General features: G+C 41.9%; 1 protein-coding gene across 3 annotated transcripts in view; it reads right to left on the reverse strand.

Annotated features, from left to right (window-relative positions):
* The window catches only part of megf6b (multiple EGF-like-domains 6b), a 58740-nt gene that overhangs the window by 2419 nt on the left and 34780 nt on the right, over positions 1-21541 (reverse strand). For all 3 annotated transcript variants that reach the window (XM_005459004.4, XM_019359297.2, XM_005459005.4), the window contains 31 exons: positions 20372-20494; positions 17457-17582; positions 16588-16710; positions 16057-16179; positions 15793-15930; positions 14265-14387; positions 13944-14066; positions 11825-11995; positions 11165-11296; positions 10576-10704; positions 10327-10455; positions 10069-10203; positions 8813-8947; positions 8594-8719; positions 8362-8493; positions 7925-8053; positions 7671-7802; positions 7275-7403; positions 7050-7178; positions 6578-6706; positions 6355-6483; positions 4111-4239; positions 3836-3964; positions 3338-3466; positions 3043-3174; positions 2828-2956; positions 2608-2736; positions 1721-1849; positions 1439-1567; positions 799-927; positions 560-688 (listed from right to left, as the gene is read on the reverse strand). In XM_005459004.4, coding sequence (XP_005459061.2) covers positions 560-688; positions 799-927; positions 1439-1567; positions 1721-1849; positions 2608-2736; positions 2828-2956; positions 3043-3174; positions 3338-3466; positions 3836-3964; positions 4111-4239; positions 6355-6483; positions 6578-6706; positions 7050-7178; positions 7275-7403; positions 7671-7802; positions 7925-8053; positions 8362-8493; positions 8594-8719; positions 8813-8947; positions 10069-10203; positions 10327-10455; positions 10576-10704; positions 11165-11296; positions 11825-11995; positions 13944-14066; positions 14265-14387; positions 15793-15930; positions 16057-16179; positions 16588-16710; positions 17457-17582; positions 20372-20494 — 4038 coding nt within the window. The remainder of the gene's footprint in view (positions 1-559; positions 689-798; positions 928-1438; positions 1568-1720; positions 1850-2607; positions 2737-2827; positions 2957-3042; positions 3175-3337; positions 3467-3835; positions 3965-4110; positions 4240-6354; positions 6484-6577; positions 6707-7049; positions 7179-7274; positions 7404-7670; positions 7803-7924; positions 8054-8361; positions 8494-8593; positions 8720-8812; positions 8948-10068; positions 10204-10326; positions 10456-10575; positions 10705-11164; positions 11297-11824; positions 11996-13943; positions 14067-14264; positions 14388-15792; positions 15931-16056; positions 16180-16587; positions 16711-17456; positions 17583-20371; positions 20495-21541) is intronic.

Consider the following 21541-nt stretch of genomic DNA (forward strand, 5'->3'; position numbering starts at 1 on the left):
CTGGTAAGAAAGCATGTGAAAGCTGTGTGTGTATGTGACGCCTGCAAGCTAGTTCGGGCTAGCCGCTGCAGTGAGTCACACTCGCTCTCTTCAAGTCTTAAACCAAATCAGTTTGGGTTAGGGTCTAAGCTGGAGAATTGGCCAATGCAAGAGTTTCACTCCTTCCACCAGCCCTGCATACACGTGTAGCTTTGGGGTGTTTTTACTACATTCTCCAATTTCTATATCATAATTGCTTTTGCAGCCTTTCATCTCAACCTTAAAAAACCATCACCTAAACAAATTCTTCCACTTATTTCTCTGAAATACTCGTCTCTTCCATCCATATTAAAGGAACAAGCTGATTGTGTATGTGACTGCCATCATCACATGTATGCTGAAGAAAATACAGTGCAGTGCATTCATCATAGCAGCAGTGTATAAATCTCACTTATGTCTCTGTTGCATAACTCATCATCGCTAATGAGTAATGAAGGCACATCAGCTGAAAGTGATGTCACTGATGAAATGCGGTACGCGTTTGATGGCTGTGTATTCTCAAAAATGCGTGAGCGATTACCAATGTCACATCTGGGTCCAGTCTTCCCCGAGGAGCAGAGGCATCTTCCTGACACAGGATCACATTGAGCGTCGTCTTCACAGTCACAGATCTGGACGCAGCCCTGACCGTAGCGACCCCGTTCGCACGCTGAGTGAATGATTGGAAACATGAAATTATTGTTTTTCTTAAGAGAATAAAATAGGCAAAAACACGCCAGTTATTCTTTGATTTCATCTGGGAGAACAGATTGGACCGACCTCTGTGACAGCGGGCTCCGTGAAATCCCGGAGAACAGATACACCGACCCGACACCGGGTGACAGGAGGCGCCATTCATACAGTCACACTGCATCCGACACAGCGGGCCGTGGAAACCAGGGGGGCAGGCTAACGAGTTTGGGGGGAGGGGGATTCACGGGAGGAGAATAAAAGTCGACCTTTGAAGTTTAAATCTTGTGCATTAATTAATAAATGACTGTAAACTTAAGGGCTCAAATCTGACATCTTTAAAGTGGAGCTTTAAGGTTAGAATACAAATGCTGGGCTGATTTGATCGAATTATAAACCTTCTAAGCCTTTTGATGTTCAGCGTGTTCAAAAAATACAAGTTAAATTTATAAAGACTTCTTCTACTGTGACATCTGTGCATCGGCATGAATGATCTCATCAGGACCTTAAAAACTACTGAGGTGCTTCATGTGTACTGCAATCTCTCGCACAGCTTTGACTTCATTCAAAACTTCAGCAACCGTGAACACAAGATATTTAAAAAAAAAATACAACATATACAAAAAGCATTAACAGAGCAGGATGATGTGCAACTACATGACTTACTGATGTGTTTTTAGACAACGATGGAGGTCATTCTTTGTGTTTGTGTGTTGTGTTCAGTTCTCACCGTGTTCACATAGATGCCCATAGTAGCCTGGACCGCACTGACACGTCCCCGTCACTCTGTCACACGTGCCATTATTTTGACAGCTACATTTCAGCTGGCAGTTGGCACCAAATCTTCCCGCCGGACATTCTGGGACAGGAAGAATAAAACAGAGGACATGACTCGCTGTGACACCTGATTATGTTTAGATTCAACATGTTACAACAGATCAAATATGTGGTAATGGACAGATGCAATAAATACAATATTTTGATGATTTTTTTTTAAAGAGTAGGTGATCACCTATGTTGCAGTGTGCACCAGTCCAGCCCAGACCGCAGGTACAGTTGCCGGTCACAGAGTCGCACACTCCTCCATTACTGCAGTTACAGCGTTGAGCACATTCTGCCCCAAACCAGCCTGCAGGGCAGCCTGAGGCCAAACACACACTCCAATTAAACTTAAGAAAATATCCAGGCAAATGTCATAACATGCTGTAGTTCTGAAAGCACAGTTTTCTATTCTTGCTCATTATAAAGGATTACAGGTAAACAGTAATCTGGGGCCTCCTGCTGTATTTTCATCTCATGGTGTTTTCAATGGTGTGGACTGTTTCTTACTGTTCATGCTCCTGTAATAAGTGAAGAATGGAGTTTGTCAGTGTGTTGCTGAAATAAGCAGAGCCTTTGTTGAAAGAGACATCATCCCATGCAATGTGTACTAAAGGCCCCCACATACCCCACACATTAGATGAGGTCCAGCAGAGTGAATGCCAGTGTTGTTCCTGTGCACTGTTTAAAAGTGGTGCCACCTCAGCAGGTAATCTCAGAAGACGACGCCATTCAGTATTAGTTTTCAGACTTGTCTTTTATTTACAGACTTCAAGTTTTCTATTCATTAAATTATGTACTGTAGATGATGAAATACACAAATGTTCGCCTACATGGTCTTTCAGAGTGACTCAGCCTTTCTAGGGTGCCTTTTCTATATAGACAACTTATCCACCCTCTTGTTGTACCTCTATTGTCCTAGTACTATTTACAGCTGGATATATGATATAATACTTACACAGCCCTTATTACATGAATGGAAACATAAAAGAAGAGTTTGAAATCAACAGAGGGCCTGTTTCCAGAGATCTAGCTCACAGGCCATACAACACAAATGTATCAGCAATAATGAAAGCTCACCATTTCCACAGTCCTCTCCTCTGCGTCCAGGGGCGCACACACATCGACCGGTGACCGGGTCATTCTGGGCTCCCTCTCCACACAATGCCACCCGGGCACAGTCGACACCGTAGCGCCCAGCTGGACACGCTGTGACCACAAGGATGCATCACACGCTTTTCCACACCGTAACACTTATTTACTTAGTTAACGTCATCATCAAAGTTTGACTCGGACTCACTGATGTTGCAGCGCGGTCCTATAAATCCTGCTGGACATTCACAGGCTCCAGTGGAAGGAATGCACTTCCCTCCATTCTCGCACTGACACTCACTCTCACAGTTTGGACCATAACGACCCTCTCCGCAGACTAAAAATGAATAATAAAACCTTAAACTTGCTTTATCATGCTCCCTTGGTTTAGTGTTTATGCATGAATATGCTGTTTATGCATACTTTGAGCACATTTGGGGCCGTGGTAACCTGGAGCGCAGTAACATGATCCAGACACCGGGTGGCAGAGCTGATTTGTCTCAGAGCACTGACAGACCTGGTTACAGTTCTGCCCAAAGGTTCCAGGCAGACAAGCTGATAAAAAGGAAAAGTTCATTAATAAACAGTTTGCTTAAAGACATTTTTACTTTCTGAGGCACCAGAAATGTCTCTTTAATTTTGCAGTGTTTATAATTCTTAGGAAGGACTGTGGCATTGAATTTAATTTGTCAGAAAAAGTTAGTCCTGCGGAGCTCACTCTGTTCACAGCCGTTGCCAGTGAATCCGGGAGGACAGCCGCACTCTCCAGAGATGTGGTGGCAGGACGTGCCCTGTGCACAGCTGCAGCGCTGCATGCAGCCCTTTCCATATGTACCCGGCAAACATGCTGAAGGATGTGGAAGGAAAACAGAATCAGACATTTAGTTCTGCATGTCTCTTTTTTTAACTAACAATTAGGAGTAACATACAGTAGGTATGGACGATAAATGGACTGGAATAAAACATGTGTGCCTTATATTTAATAAGAAATGAATTAAAGGTATAAACATGCACAAGTACAGCTCAGAAAAAGATGAAAACTTGCATAAAAAATGCTAAATATGTCAAGGTGCTCTATCGAACTCGTTTCTTTTTTCCCTTATCCTGCCCTTGAATGCAAAAAAATTAAAATATAGAGTTAATCATTGAAACAGTGCAAGTTTTGCCCACTAGAGGTTGCAAGAGCACAAAATTTTCCTTGACTGTGGGCTTGTACCTTTGTCACAGAGCTTCCCTCTCCACCCTGGTGGACACTGGCACTCTCCGGTGACATGGTGGCATGAAGCTCCGTGCAGACACTGGCATCGCTCCCGGCAGCCGATGCCAAACAGTCCAACATCACACGCTGGGCAGAAAAATGTGCAAATGAGAGGCTATAATTAACAAAACCCCACAGAACCGCAATCACAGTGGTAGAGTTTCCACAGCGCAGCACTTCCCCATGACGTCAAAGTTTCTGTAGGTGAGTTAGTTTTTCACTCGTGGTCTCACCTTTCTCACAGCGCTCTCCGATCCAGCCGGCGCTGCAGCTGCACCGTCCGGTCCGTCTGTCACACTGGCCGCCGTTCTCACATTCACACCGCTGCTGGCAGTCCGCCCCGAATCGGCCGGCCACGCATTCTGTGTAAACACAGAGCAGCGTGCACAGCAAGACACACACAAGTGAGACAGAGGAAGAGAAAGAACAGAGACATCTTGATTTCAACAGCGTACAAAAGGGGAAGTTGCTCTGTCACATTTCTGCTGAGGAGTGCAAAAATGGCTTCGTTTTTTCCCCCAACAGTTTATAATTGGACTGAGTATGAAGTTGGCAATCACAGGTAGTGGCCACAGAGTCTGGAAGGGGAAGACATTCCAGCGACAGGATTAGAGGTTTCCTGAGCACAAAGAGGGGGCTGGGCCTGGCACAGCCTGATGGGGAAAGGTTGTAACAGGCACAGAGGGAGGATAGTGTGTGATGTGGAGCTCAGAGGGAGCAGGAGCTGGAATGTCATCGCCAGGTCGACAGAGACTTTTGCAGAGCAGCACGGTCTGTGGTGCAGAAACGCACTCGCTGCCAGCAAATAACCAGACTTCAGGCAAAAACAAATGAGCTAAGGCAGCAAATTAAACTCAGTCTCATGCATTTCCTGAGCAAAGTAAAACAACCACAGGCCACTGTTTTAAATGTTTACTTCAAGGTTCAGGTGATTTTATTCTTCTGCATTTCTGTCGTGACTAACCAACATCACTGCGGCTTCACAAAAATCAGACGTCTCTGTGGCTTCACGGGGTGGTTTGGAACCAGATGAGTCTGAATTACCACATGATAATCTATACAGCTATGTCAAATGATCACATTACAGCTATAGAGAAGTACAGTCTCATAAGGATACTAGTTTGCGGGCTGATCTTCTACTTTAGCTGGAATTAAAAACAGAGGTGTGAATATATACATCCAGATCTGTATGAGATCCTGATGTTGGTAAATCAGTCAATCTTTTAGGGGTTTTGTGTGTTTTGTATAGCTCTGCCCGTCATTCTTATCAGCACAAATAACTAGTATCCAAAAGGAAAATTGCTCCAATCTGGAAATATGGTAACAATGAGAAACACAAGCAAGAAAATGGCCACGCAGACTAAAACAAAGGACAGTCACACCTGTGAGCAGTTTCCCTGCACAGTGACGGATTATTTATAACATTTCAAGCGTGCTCATTTTTCAATTTTACCTTCAAATGAAATTGTTCAGATAAACAGGCTTAACCTCACTGGGTTTACAACTAGTTCATGATTTATTACATCTAGATTGGACTTGTAATTCGTTATTATCAGGCTGTCCAAAAAGCGCCTCGAAAAGGCTTCAGGCTGATCTAAAGTGCTGGAGCGAGAGCGCTGACAGCGACTAGAAAGAGAGCATATTTCTCCCATATTGGCTTCTCTTCATTAGCTCCCTGTTAAATCCAGAATCTAATTTAAAATCCTGCTCCTCACATACAAGGCCTTGAATAATCAGACTGCTGGTTTACTTGTGGTTCCTAGGGTATTTAAAAGTAGAATGGGAGGCATAGCCTTCAGCTTCCAGCTCTGAGTTTGGCTTAAAACCTTCTTTTTGATAAAGCATGTGGTTAGAGCTGGATCAGGTGACCCTGAATCCCCTAACGCTTCAATAGGCCTAGCCTGCTGGACATCATGCAGTAAGTATTTCCTCTTCACAAACCTTTTTCACTCTCTGTGTTTATACATCACCCTGCATTTAATAGTTATTATTAATCTCTGGCTCTTCCACAGTACGTCTTTATCCCGTCTCTCGCCACTCACCCCTGGCCGGTTGCAGCAGGTGGCTGCCCCTCCCTGAGCCTGGTTCTGTTGCAGGTTTCTTCCTATTTAATTGAAGTTTTTCCTTCCCACTGTTGCCAGGTGCTCACTGATAGGGGATCATCTGATTGTCTGGGTTTTCTATGTATTCTCTGTATTATTGTTGGGTCTTTACCTTAATAATATAAAGCACCTTGAGGCAACTGTTGCTGTAATTTTGGTGCTATAAATAAAATCAAATAAATAAAATCAACTGAACTGATTGATGTCAGCATTTTTTAGATTTCAGCATAGTGTTCTTCTTTTTCTATTAGCGACAGCCAAAAGTACCAAAATAAGACTCTAGTTACAATAAATCAGTTTTTTTTCCTGATCCATGTGAGAGTGCTTTAGTGGTAACACATGGAGACTCTTACTCACACCATCCTTCAGCCTTACCCAGTTCACAGGCTGTGCCTGTCCAGCCGCTGGCGCATGCACATTTTCCACTGGTCTTATTACAAGTGGCTCCATTCTGGCACAAGCAACGCTGCTGACAGTCTGCTCCATAAAACCCAGTGGGACACTCTGAGAAAAAAAAACCAACCCAAAAACAAACATCTCGTGACCTGTTCTTTACCTGTTGTACAGGTGATCACTTTTCTCTGTTGTATAAACTCACCTTTTGTGCAGTTGGGTCCGGTCCAGCCCGGCATGCATGCACACTGCCCACTGGCTGGGTGGCAGATGCCATCGTTACGGCAGCTACAGGTTCGGTTACATCCTTCCCCATAGAAACCAGCTGGGCACGCTGCCACGTGAGAGACAAACAATATCATTACCTCCTGTTGAACCCTGCTGATCAAAAGTGGAAATTCCAGTATCTGGTAAATAATACAGGCTTCTGCATGGGTAACATCAGGTTGGTACTTTCTCATGTGTGACGGGGCTGGGCTTTCCCAAATAACTCTGAAACCAAGCGTGCTTTTGTTCTACTGTGATTCAGCGTCTGAAAGGTGTCCTCACTTCATATGAAGCTCCAACAGATACAACGATACAAACAGTCTGAGTCTTTGATTTCACCTTTTTTTTTCGACAACACTGGACCGCATCTGTTAAGTTAAACGATTCTCTGTGGTGCACCTGTTACTCACTCAGGTTGCAGAACGGGCCGATCCAACCAGCGGGGCAGGAACAAACGCCGCTGACATGATCACAGCTCGCGCCGTTTTGACACAAACACTTTTCCTGGCAGTCCAAACCGTAGAAACCCCCAGGACATGCTAGAACGCACACACCGATGTAAAGACTCTCTGTTACTGGCATACATACATGCTAAGTAGGAGAATTTGGCTTCATGATCAAGCAGCTCCTCTTACGCTTTTCACAGAAGGTCCCCGTCCATCCCCTCTGGCAGGTACAAGCTCCGCTCACGTGGTCGCACAATGCGTTGTTTTCACACTGACACCGATGGCGGCACCCGAGACCAAACAGACCTGCTGGGCACTCTGAAGCAATATTACACACAGCACAGTTACAAAATATGATGTAACAGACCACACTGACATATTACACAAAATATACAAGGAGCTTTTAAAAATGTTATTTTGGTGCTTTCTGGAGGTAGCACAAAGCATGATCACTGCACATGTGAGAATAAGTTAACTTAGAGAAGAGTGGGCACCAATCTGAGGATGTACTGTAAGCATTATTTAAATAGTGAGCATAGTGAGAAAGTTACAGTATAATCCCTTAAAAAACCTATAATAACATACTCTGATGGCAGTGAGTTCCAGTGAAACCAGCTTCGCAGTTGCACTGGCCTGTCACAGCGTCACAGCTTCCGTCTCCGTTCCTGCAGTCGCAGGTTTGTGAGCAGTCGGCCCCCCAGTGTCCCGCATCACAAGCTGCAACACAATCATATAAATGAGCTCAGGGTTTTTTGGGGTTTGGTTTTTCCACACATGCATTTGGTTTTTCCACATCAGTTTAGCTCAGCAGCGATTGCTTCCGTGCTTCAGTATGATACCTTTCCTGCAGTTGTGCCCAGTCCAACCAGGAGCACAGGTGCACCGCCCACTCACAGGGTCACAGCGAGCGTTGTTCTCGCAGATGCACTTCATCTGGCATTTTTGACCAAAGCGTCCATTCGGGCACACTGCATGAAAGAAAGAAAAAAAGAACAAGACTAATCTACCACAGCCATCTGCACCAAACTACATGAGAAAAGCACCAAGTTCCATTCGCACTGCCATTCGCCGTGATTGAGCATTGAAGAGCCAGCAGTTAGTGGAAGTGGAGTTATATGAATTCGTAGAAAATTACCCTTCCGACTTCTACCATGTTCCTTCACTTCACATCCAAACTGCATCATTTTAATATTCCACAGTGCTGCCGTCCTTCTCATCCGGCTCACTGTTTAGTGCCTGTTGCTATGGAAACTTTCCCTAAAATGCTGCTACTTACAATTTTGGCAGAGTCTTCCCATGAATCCTGGAGGACAGTTACACGATCCGTTGTCTTTATCACATATGCCGCCATTCTCGCACACCGGGCAGATTTCTCCACAGCCTAGACCCCAGAAACCCTCTGGACACACTGCAAAGATCATAATGAACATTTTTATGATTTTTATCATGTAAATTTTAAGTCAATTGTTTAGTTTTCTTATATATATAAAAAAAATTTAAGCACTCACAGTTTTCACAGTGGCTTCCTGATGTGCCTGCTGGACACTGACACTCTCCCGTTACTTTGTCACATGGTGCGCCGGTGCAGTTACAAGAGTGAACGCAGCCGGGCCCAAATCTTCCCTCTGGACAGACTGACAGAGGACACGCAGGAAGGATTCGTGTCAACACAGGACCATGAAAAACAAACAAATAAGCCTAAAGCATGCAAAAATCAAGCCGTCCACCTTGATCGCAGTTCTCCCCATGAAGACCAGGAGGGCACTTTCGTTGGCACTCTCCGGTCACGTGGTGACACGACACTCCTGATGGACAGGCACACTTCCTCTCACAGCCGGTTCCATAAGTACCTGGCTTGCATTCTAGAGACAATGTGAAAAAGCTGGTGAGGAATCTGGGAATTATCAATACATTACAGTCAGAATGTTAAACATCTTTTATAGTGACAACAGTTGGCTACAGAGTGAGGCCTGATCAGCAAATCACTTTATATATGGACAACGTGGCTTAATGTAAAATTAATTTGAACTATGTATGTTATATTTATCAGATATTTCAGAACTGTGCAAGTGTGGACAATTTTAGCCTGAGAGGACTTTTGCATTACAGTGTTACTGAAACAAATACTGGATTGCAGTAACAAAGACTTAGAACTATATACATTTTTTCTCTTTCTTTTGTGTCAGCTCGACACAAATAACACCAAATGTGAAAATCAGTCAAAACTTTATATTGTCCACAATTTTTTTATGTATCATCTTCAAACTTCACAACAATATACTACGCCATGGGGGACATGAGTACCTGGTTGGTATTTGACCTTGACCTTCATTGTTAGCACCCAAGATCAAAGTGGATCTTGAAATTTTTTTTTAGGAAAACCATATCGAGTAATGTATCATATTAAAGGGCATGGAGCAAGCTGTAAAACACACTATTTATTTTTTTCAATACGACATCCTACGATGTCACAGTGACGCCATAAATTTTTGCTAAAATCACACACTGCATGAATATATCTTGAAATCTCAAGTTTTTACAGCTTTTAAAAGCAAAAGATTTCAGCCAATTCTGCTCCAATCGTATGGGCAAAGATGATACAATACACCATTTTAGTATGTATTGCTTTAAGGTCAAAGGTCATAGGTCAAAACGTAAGGTCACAGAAATTAGGAAAAAGCTCTAGGTTCCCCTGGATCATCTTCAAACTTTCAAGCAAAATATTAGTCATTGGGGGACATAAGCACTCTCCTTGTTTACTACAAAACAGCATTATATGACTTCACAATGATACAAAAAGATTAACATATTGCACTAAATTCCCATATTAACAGAATAAAACATCAAAGTTTCGTTATAGCTCTTGCCCTTCCGGTGGAAGTTGCAGTTTCTGTTGTTGTTTCTGAGTTTTGTATTTGTATAATTGTAATAAAGAACAAGAATACAGACACAAACACAACTTGTGCTTTGTGACTGTGCTCACCTTCCTTGCAGGTGTTACCACGGTAACCAGCTTTACAGACACAGGTGCCGTAGCGGCGGTGACACTCGACAGTGTTCTGCTGGTCACACTGACACTCTTCAGAACAGCCGGGTCCAAAAGTCCACTTGGGACACGCTGAAGGTGAAGATGAAGGAATCATGGATACTTGAAGTCACAGTGAAAGTAGCAGCAGGTCTGACCTTTTGTAATTTGTAGCTCGGCATGAGAAGCTGTTGACGTGCAAGCAGTGGGACTCACTGAGATGACAGAAGCGTCCGTAGAGTCCGGCATCACACAGGCACGCTCCGTAGGTACGGTGGCACCGCCCATTATTGGCACAATTACACTTCTTGTTGCACTGCTTCCCATAGAAGCCTTTAGGACAGCCTGAACCCAAAAAAATACTTCTCTGTAAATGCAAGATATCCAGTGTGCCTTTAAAATAATTCGATTTTATCTTAGCAGGAAAAACTGCTTTAAGTGAAGACATAAAGAGAAGCGTCTCACCGTCCTGGCACAAGTCTCCACTCACACCAGGAGGACAGCGGCAGCTTCCATTGACGGGGTCACAGCTGGCACCATTTTTACACTTGCAGGAGAAGGAGCAGTTTTTGCCAAAATATCCCTCGGCACACGCTGTGGGGATGAAAGATAAAAAAGGATCCATTACAGCTTAAACAGTCAAGGTTGACAGCTTTCCACGGGTGTTTTTGTTGTGATGACCCACTCTACCCTGCCTTCCAGACATTGGAGGATTGGTGTGGCTCGTTTCCCATCAGTGACACTGGCAATACCTGGGCCCAGCATGCCCGTGCTCTATAAAAGCCCTCAAAGCTCAGTTACTGTAAGATACCCTTCTTAGCTTGGTTGGTTCTCTGGCGTGCGGTTGGGTTTTTTTTTTGGCTTTGCACTAAACTTTTTGCATACACCATTTCCTCACCCATGCACTCATTTACACCACTGATCGTATTAACTACACACAACAGTCTTTTAATCAGCATTTGTGTGCATCTCCCTCTTTGTCATGGCTGTGCAGCCCGGCGTGTGACAGTGTGTGTAAGGAGGGCCAGTGTTTGTTTGTGGGCTCAGTCCTCACTCTGGTTGCAGATAATGCCCGTCCACCCGTCAGGGCAATTGCAGCCGTTTTTCCACGGATTACATTTTCCTCCATTAGAACAGTCGTCGCACGTCAAACTGCAGTCGCTGCCGAAAGTGTCATCCAAGCACACTGAAAACACAAGAATCAAACTTTAAGTGTTCAATTTATGCTTACCTCATTTTAATAAAAATATGTTTTTTGTGTTTTCCATGATATTTAACCCTCAGAAACATTTCTATTGGTACACTAACGCCAAACCACAAATGTAATAAATGAAAGCATTGCACTGGGACTGCAACATCATACATTTAAATATTAGCAGGTGTTACTCTTCAGCTTTCAGTTACATTAGACTGCATGTTCAGCATGTTTTTTTTGTCACGTTTGAGCGACAAAAAGCAGAACCTCTGACTTCCTGCTTCAGACTCAGAGCAGCTGCCAGGCTATATAACCCTCAACATGCCTGGCAGAGAAATTGTGGTAGTTTATTAGGATGTACGAACACTCTGGAAGCATGAAGCAAAATAATTAGCCCCCATCGTGTGATGTGTTTCTGCCATCACTAAGTCTGTCAGACAGCTTCACAGAAGCCATATAATCAGATGCAGGTTTACGGTTAATGATAATAAATCAACAGCGGTTTGAGAGGAACCTCACCAAATTTTTCCGCCAGGTTACTCTCAGCCCTCAGCTCCCCTTCGTCATCTTCATAGTCGTCAAAGCGCTCCAGGGGTTGGCTGTAGTCCTGCAGCAAGGTGAGCTGGGGGCGAATGAGTGGCAGCTCGATAGAGCCTCCGCTGGACAGAGCCTCGACTGCATCTTCTAGTGCTACAGTGAGAAAAAAAATCAATTATACAAAATATACCAACATCATGTGTTTTATATCATTGCATTTAAATATATTGTATGTATAAAAAAAGAGATAACTATAAGAATCTTTCATTTTTATTCATGTGGCAACTGAGTAACATTGTACATGATGACATGATTGTATGCTGTGTAAATCGAATGAAGAGGGCAATAGTGATGCAGATTATTCATTGTACACTGATGGCTTTTTAAAGCTACTCTGTGCAGTTTATATTTGAAATAAATGGTCCTATTCTTGTTTGCATTATCCATTATCCAAGCAATCATCCGAAGATGATTACACTGTCGTCACAAAGGGATGCACACGGTCAGCAACAATACTCAGGTAGGCTGTGGAGTTTAAAAGATGCTCATTTGGTACTGAGGAACCCAAAGTGTGCTTTCATGTTGTTGGAATTTTGACTCTACCAGCTGAAAGTTGCAGCAGAAATCAAGATTCATCAAACCACGTCAAGTTTATCCAGTCGTCCAAGTGAATTGTGCCTCAGTTTCCTGTTAGCTGACAAGAATGGCAGCCAGGGTGTTCTTCTGATGCTTCAAAGTTCAACATGTTGTGCATTCACAGATATTCTTCAGTGTACCTGGGTCATAGCAAGTGGTTATTTGAGTTACTGTTGCCTTCCCGACAGCTCAAAGCAGTCTGGCCATTCCCCTCTGATCTTTGGCATTCCCTACATCACCATCACAAGAAAGACAGGATATTTTCTCTTGTGTGGCACTGCAACCGCGTCACATTCAAAGTCACTTAAATCACCTTTGTTACTCATTCTTATTTAAACTTATAAAATCCTCTAGAACCTGTTCAACAATCACTTTAAAAGGTGTGCCTAACAAAGTGGCCGGTGAGCATATTTGGTATTATTCAACTGATTATTCAGCATGCAGAATTGCTCGAGAGGAATAAAATCAGCTGCTGATGAACTTGGACGTACACAATGTAGATGTCAATCTTTTATGAAAGAAAAACTTTGCAAATGTTTTATGACAAAGTAAATGCAATCAGCATGTTTGTCAGGCCACAAGATTACAAAACATAGTCTCTGTTTATAGTTAACTCCACAGGGATCCATTACTGCATATGGAAATAAATCCTTTGACAATTCCAAGTGTGCTTTAGCCAATCTGAGAGTTTACTTGGAGTGAAAGTGGTGGTATGTTAAAAAAGGAAAGGAAAGGAAAAGCTGGAACACTTGGAAGTTGTTTTTTTAGTTTGTCAGTATAATGCTATTAGTATAATGTTATTACTTTAAAAGGTGCTACTTATCACTGGTACAGCTACTATACCATGTGTCTGTAAAACACAACGGTGGTTCAAAGGAACGCTGTTATTTCTGCCTCTGTTCTGAGACCTCGACACACAAACAGCATGAAAAGGAAGAGCTGGGTTCGTGTGGGTTGGAAAATCACTGGTAGAAGTGCAACACTGCAGTCCATATGAGATTTGCCAGTTGGATGCATAGAAGGCTATCAGCTGAGCCATCAGCTGATGAGGGCTGGCAGTGAGATCAGCTGATCTGCCAGGATAGCATCTGAGCTTGATTTGCTTAATTTGGTTTTCTCACACTAAACACTAAATAGGACAATGCTACTGCCGCTCTAATTTTCTGGCAGTACCAGTATCCCACTGATTCTTCCAGTTTTGACATCAAATTTGAGGCTGGCTCATTAATGTTTGTTTAAATACCACATCTATGCCAAATAAAGTTGGATTTCCTTGCATCTCATTGTAGATTACACTAGTCCTAGCTTGACATTTCCATTCTTCATATCCTCTTTTTAAACTTTTTGTCTAAATGACTTAGACTTTACAGCACAACAAGCGTCAGTTCGCCAGGATTTTCCACTGGAATGTTTCTGGTGTGATTCCCGCTCGCCCACGCTCTTACACATGATTGCTGATACTCACGGATGCAAGAATGCCGGTCCTCATCCAAACGGAAACCCCGGCGGCAGTAACACTGGAAGGAACCGGCGCTGTTCTGGCATGTGTGATCGCAACCACCGTTAGCGGCCAGACACTCGTCTACATCTAAACAACACAGACGCACCACAGAATCAAATGCGTCAGAAGGAAAAACTGACAACGGCCACTGTTTGTGCTCACTAAAACAAAGGCAACATTGTGCGTGTCAAACCGAAACTTTCCTTTTAAATTCAGCAGGATTAAACATTGTGTCTCATGTAAATGTAAGTGCCGTGCACGCTTGGACTGAAGGTAAAACATTACCGTCGCAGCTACACCCGTCTGAGTTGAGTCTGTATCCTGCAGAGCAGTAGCATTCATAACCCCCAGGGTAGTTGGTGCAGTCCTGCTCACAAAAGGAGATCTCCTCTCCACACTCGTCAACATCTGCCAAGCACAACAAGCAGCAAGACAAAAATTATGATCCAACTGCAGTGATATGCTTCCCTGCTCCATGAGGGAAAATTTATGAGGTAATTTAAACTGTGTGGGTTTAACAGCCAATTAAGGTTAAAATTACAAGTGAAGGATAATAACAGTGAACTGAAATTTGCTCTTTTCTTTGCAAACTCTGGCTTGAATGAGCAAAGACCTGTTTTCCAAAAATACTCTTCCACCTCCTGACCACAAGGACATTTTTTTTTATTATAGGACTTAAAAAATATATTTTCGAGTTGTATAAAGTGCCTCACTTTCTCTTTTGTTTTCTAGTTTTATTGTATGTGAGCTTCTACGCCGACTGCGCCGTCGTCTCCAGTAAATGTAAAAATGACTATTTACCCTTGTCTGCAATTACAGTTATCACACACCTTCTCCACATCTTCTCTGGTGCAGCAAGCTGACTGGATTAGTCTTAATTCAGTTTAATTCACAGCATTGCCATAAATCACATAAATCACAAAAAGGTCAATTCACATTGTGGTTATGTTGAATGACATGGTTTAAAAATGTATCTCCAAAAAAAATTGAAACTAAAGCTAAACAATGGCCTTCATGCAGTTTGTATATTTTCTAGGATTATTCCATTAGACTTAAAGTTTAACATCACTGCTCAAAATACACAGGAGTATTTGTTGGTTTAGGTCTCAACAGTTTAACAGATAAATGTTTAATAATAAATTAAATATATAAGTTTAATAAAACGGTTGGAATAACAAATTTAGGCCACCTGTCATAAGAACAAAAAAACCCAAACAAACAAACATTTTAGAAATCTGTCAAAATCATGTTTAGAATTATAAATTGTATTCTTATTTATTAGAAACATAAAAAATATTGTTAACTTAAGGAAGTTAACCTACATTGGGTAGTTGTCTAATAAATTCATTAGGCATTTTAATAATTAAACTAAAACTAAAGGACTAACAAATGAGTTCAAGGATTGATGCTCAAAAAGTCCACTTTTGAAAGGTGTGGTGTAATTGATATTTGCACTTTAATTTAATAACAACACAAAAAAATGTCTGCCAAAAACAAGAAAGACTGAACCCCTAAAACAGACGGCACAGAGACACGCACACTGTGAGCAACAAACAAAAATGAGTCACTGTGAAACTGTCAAAATCACCAAAGTGGAACTCCACAGTTTTGTAGTTTCTTTGCTGCTTTGCAAATTCTGATAAGTTGGTAAAACAGGTGTTTTTTTTAAATAAACCAGTTACTAATAAAGGAATAAATTATAACTTACACTAATAATTTCATATATACACTCAATCAGTTATTTTTTAGCTCCCTTAATTTATTAAACAGCTAAGTATTGTTAAGTATATGTGAGTGCATCACACTCTCTTACCAATGCAGGTTTTAAGGTCTTCATCTAGTGTGTAACCATGGTTACAGGTGCACACAGGTCCGCTGGTTGAATGCTGGCAGTGATGCGAACATCCACCATTGTTGTTCTCACAGCTGTTCACAATTTCCATCTCAATTCCTTCAGTACACAATAAAATAATCGACGTGTGTTAATAACAAGACATGTTTTATAAATATAAACAGAAATTAAAGGTGGCGTAATCCACTCGTGTAACAATACGCAGGCATGAGGATTTAAACTGACTGTAACACTGCTTTCCATCAGATCCCAGCTCATAGGCAGCGTTGCAAACACAGACGTAAGAGCCCAGAGTGTTATGGCAGCCGTGAGCACAGTTGGCCTCTTCTGTCTCACACTCATCAATATCTGGAGGAAAATGCATTGAAAAAAGAGAGCAAATTGTTGGAGGAAATACATCTGGGCTGCATCTATACTTCTTATAAATCTATTCCAACTCCGTCAGCGCTTAAAGATTATTCCAGTTATTTTTGCACACTTTAAAGTCATTGTTGCCCAACACTGATGGTATCCAAATTCTGCTTCTTCTGCTCCTCATTTATAAATTCTTAACTGTTGTTCTTTAAAGCCAATTATTTTCTTTTTTTTTAAACTTTTAGAGCTACATGATGTATGATGCTCGACCTTGAAAACATCAGTCGATGGAGCAATTTTACCATCAGGGAACATTTTCCTTGCGAATGTATGTATATTGTTTAGCAAACTAGTTTCACTCGCCACTCAATTTACTAGTTTACTCACTACTGGTCAGTTTACCTTCACAGGTTTTCCCATCAGCAGCAAGGGTGTAGCCAACTTTACAGTCACAGTGGGCCTTGCCACCATCAGCTCGACACTCGTGCATACAGCCTCCGTTCTGATCGGCGCAGGGATCCTGCACTGTAACACAAAAAAGCTCGCGCTCACACACGTAAACTCACACGCTGACAGTAAAGTGAGGAAAGCTTCAAACACAGCAGAGGGGAAAACTGTAAAAACCGACTGTTTTGCATCTTAAAGCAGAGCAGAGCAAGTGGAGAGGGTTTAAATCCACCCAGCACCTCCAACTCTTTGCTCTTCATAGCTGTATGTGTGTGTGTTTAACTTGTGTAAGCCTGTCCAGCAGTTTGGATGAGAACCTTCCTGCAAAAATTAGAGGAAGCTGTTTGCAGCCAACAATTACAAAGTAAAAGCATCTAGAAGACAGCAATTTCAAATACATATATGTATAATTTTTCACCCTCTGAGAAGCGTATTTGACTTAACAGCCTCAGAGATCGGAGTGATTAAAACGAACAAGGTCATCAAAACACAATTTGAGAAACAAAAACACGAAGACTGCTGTGACTCATTCCAATTAAATATCTTATCCCATGAAAGATAGTTAATCATATTCCAGCTCAGACATCCTGTAAGATAATTATAATTGGCAACAGATGCTGAGGCAATGTGTTTTTAATGTTACGATCAAACCTGCAGGATCACACCTTCATAATCATCCAAAGTGCTCAGTTTCATTGGCGTGCTTTCCTACATCATCCATCAAATTATTATTCCTCTAGGGCTTTTCTTTTTTTTGCAGTGTGTCATATGAACATGTGATTTTAGTGCTTCCTACAACAGAGTTCAGAAACAGGGGCACTCACATTTACAATGCTTGCCATCCTCCGACAGCACGTAGTTCGGTTTGCAGCGGCAGCGAAAATGAGCAACAGACTGCTGCACACAGTAGTGTTCGCATCCTCCGTTGCTAACGGCACACGAAAGGACAGCTAAAAAGGCAAGAGAAAAAAAGATGTGATACGATAAAAGGACAACACTGAAAAAAAAATCCAGCATCTTTCAGAAGCTAATCAATCCACCCTGATTTGTCATGTTAGTCTTTGTGACTGATGTTTCACACCAACAGAAATCTTAAATTTCTCAGAGCAGTCACACTACTGACATTCCTACACTCAGAGAACACCTCAGAGAGCTGCTATGCTTTGAGCAATGAGAGATCTATCACAGCAGAAACGCCAAAAAACACAGAGGAACTTGAATGGCAGCGCGCCTGCGGTGGACAGCAAGCATATGGTGAAGAGGCAGAGAGCGGTGTGAGCTCAATGCTCTTCCTTGTCTGAGTCTCCCCTCTGTGTAGCAACAGATCAATCTGGATCTCTTCACAGAAAAAACCCAAAAAAACAGGTTGAAGCCCAAACAGCCCGGTGTTCTCAAAAGGCTGTTTTTCATGCTCACAGACCAGAGTCGAGATCCAACCATCCCAAGCACATGTCAAACCACAGAGTGCTTTCCAGCTCAAATATTATGCAGCTTCACGCTAAGTGTGTGGGATACGTCTAACCTCTGCTGGCTGATCGGATAAGATGAGCAGAGAGAGGGAGACTGACTTGTTGATTGCTATGTGTGGTCCTTTATCCTCCAGTATGTATGTTTTCATGCTGTTTGGCACATAGTTGAAACTGACATAATTGTTTACTCGCTTGTAGTGGACAGCGAAATTTCAGCACCAAATGTATTTTTGAACATGGACACAATTTGCAGTTTTAACTGACGGATATGAAGCATCCCAGAAAAGCAGCATTTGTCTGGAGTCAGTCCACTTGTGAACTGTTGGCGTAATCAGTCATTTCTTAATGCAACAGCTGTCACATAAGAGCCTCTCAGGGACAGATGTGCTCTATAAGAAAATGAAATAACTACTTTATGAAGCCAAAAAACACATAATGATTTTTCCTCTGAATGTCATCCAGGACACTCTGTGTGCATTCCTGACGTAGAAGCCAGCGGCACGTTTATAGTTTTTTGTCTATTAGATTTTTTTTCTTCTAAACCACAAAGCTAGCATATCTGATATTAGAGGAAAAATGCACAGGTACAGTAAACAGTGCACAGGTCATATGACAGTCGCCACACAGGCGGCAGGAATGAAGCTCAGGTGAGCGTTAGGGCAAAAGCTGTATTTACTGCAGGGGAAAAAATGACCCATAATAGCATTCTAACTTATTGTAATCCTGCAACACTCAGTTTTTTTTAAGTACTTGAGGAATATATGGATTCAGGTCTTCTTTATTTTCTCTGACTTTGTCACATCTAAATAACTTTATTTCATTTTTGCATGCCACAAACATAAACACGAACTAGCTGCAAAGAGCAAAAAGTCCATTTAGAGGACCACTTCGATTTGATTCGTTTCCACTTCATCCTCAGCAGTCCAAGTTTGCAGGCGTTCACATTCCCTTTTCTTTCTGAGCACTGAGGCTCTGTAACACATATAAAGAAAGGCAGCCACTTTGGTTAGCTGCTATTACAGTTTAATGCTAAATACTACTGGATGTCCGGAGGAGCTGAAGTAGATCCATATGGTCAATATCAGCAATGTCGGTTACACAGTAAAATGGTAGGATGCACTTATTAGTCACCTTAAGCTATTTTATCCAGTCACGCAAGGCCAGAGCAACAAAATCATTAAAAACACTGAACTGATGCAGCAGGACAGCTGAAGCTCTGCAGGACAAATTCAAACAACTTCTATAAATAGAGCTCTTGTACACAGAAAAGCAGAGAGATGGAGCTACATCATGATACTCAGTTGTGAGAATCTGCTGCTTTTCTTTGTCCTATGTGATTATAGCCTGAATATCTTTTGGGGTTTGGACAAAATGAGATGTTTAATGACTTTTACAAAGAGTTTACAGACCAGACAACTAAATGAGAAGTAAACCAGCACATTAGCCCTCTGCATTGCAGAGATACACAGAATTTAACTGTTTGTTGCCGTAGTTTGAGGTTGATGTTGAGTAGTTTGTGTGGTGGACAAACTCATCTCATTTTCAAACCAAAGCACGTAAAGGTTAACCTTACACTTTAATAGCTTTTACTCACTGAATATGAGAATTGATTTTAAGTGGACATGAATGAATAAAGGCCCAAGAAGTTAAAGAATAATAACAATAGATGCAACCATACTACAAGCTTTCTCCAGGATGGGATGTTGGGTCTGATTCTCTCACAGGAGAGCTTAAAAAATGGCTTTTGTACAAGATATCCAGTTAAGGGAAAAACTTCATGAACTGACTGAATCTGGCTTCACTACCAAATGTTATTTGAACCGCACCACAATGGGGCTTTTTGTCAGAACCAAAGGGGTCGTCTGAAACATAACTAATGTGGTCTAGATGATTAAGTACCCATGTCAAAAAACCATATGTGGCTAAACTTCAATGAAATAATGACCAAAAGAAAAAAAAAATAACACTCAAAGACTCAAAGAAGCTTCCAGTAGCTCAGTTCCTCCAAACCACTGTCTCATTGTTTATGTGAGTATTGAACTACATGAGGTTAGATTACAAAGTGCCTTTGGACGTCTTCATATTCCGTCTCTAATGGGATTAAATAAAGACCTTCCCCATCATCATTATCGTCATGTTACTGTGTCTAAACTTTTATAAATGATGTTTTTAGACCTGTTTGCACTTTCATTGACATACATATTATGATTACAGCACATATATGGTGCTCTGTTATTCATCTGCAGCAAACCTGCAACAAAATCACTCACCGAGGCAGGTGCGGCCATCCACGTGAAGCCGGGAGCCCGGGTGACATTCGCAATAGTAGGAGCCCCTGGTGTTAATGCATCTGTGTTGGCAACCTCCATTGTGGACCTGGCATTCATCAATATCTGCATGGAAGGAGGAATACAAGTGAAATACTGAAGAGGGCAAAAAGAGAGAAATGAGTGCAATTTAAATAAATCTTCTCATTACGGGAGAAAAAAAATGGTTACCAGAATAAAACCAGATGAGATGCCAAGCCGAGAGAGGAACTTAATACGGGTTTTAGGGTAAAGATGTACCCCAGGAGGCAAGGAGGAGGTGATGGATGAGAAGGGAAAGTATTTTACAAGTGCGTTGCAGCTCAAAAAAACAAATCCCCCCATGTGGTAACAACTACTGCACATTTAGAACCAAATTGAAATTCCTGCGCTTCTTGTCAAAGCCCCTCAGGTGGAAAAACATATGGAAAGTTAAAGTGGAGGATGCAAAACATACACATTCCTCTCAGCCAAGCATGTGGATGGTAAGCAAACAAAAGAAGGGGGAAGCAGCGGTGAGAGAAACACGATCCCTCACAGTGTGACCAGATTTCTAATGAAACAAACCACGTTCTTAAACACTTCTTATTTTAGGGGTCACAGACAAATTAATTGTTTGGTGTGTTTCACAGCAGACCCCCCTGTGAGTTCTGAATTATGAGGTCTGTTTGGGGTTCTGCTGGACGCTAAGTCAACCCCCAGGCTGGTGACAAGTCACCCTTTTGCTTTTTTATTACTAGAATCATCACAGTGGAGTTACTGGAAATGTTGTGGACTGCAACAAGTGACGTGACACATTAAGAAGGTGAGTGTGAATGTTTTTTTGGCTGCCGGATGATGCCTGTAAAAACAGCCAACACATCATTAAATACTATTATTCAGTGCCAAGTTAAATGTCTGGTTGAGAAATGTGTTGTTCCGAACAGTCCTGACCTCAGGCGGCCATTCAGCAAGGAAGTATTTCAAGAATTCACTGGAATTCCTTTGAAAAGAGTTTTCTGAAAGTTTTCCTAAACTAGCTGATTATTTTAATTCACTGAACGTAAATATTAGTTTAATTTCATTTATTTCTCATAATTGACTGCCTCGTTTCACAGACCACACATCTGGTCTTCAAGAGACGTTGTAAACAGT

The sequence above is a fragment of the Oreochromis niloticus genome, linkage group LG5 (assembly GCF_001858045.2).
Source record: "Oreochromis niloticus isolate F11D_XX linkage group LG5, O_niloticus_UMD_NMBU, whole genome shotgun sequence".
NCBI classification, from domain to species: domain Eukaryota; kingdom Metazoa; phylum Chordata; class Actinopteri; order Cichliformes; family Cichlidae; genus Oreochromis; species Oreochromis niloticus.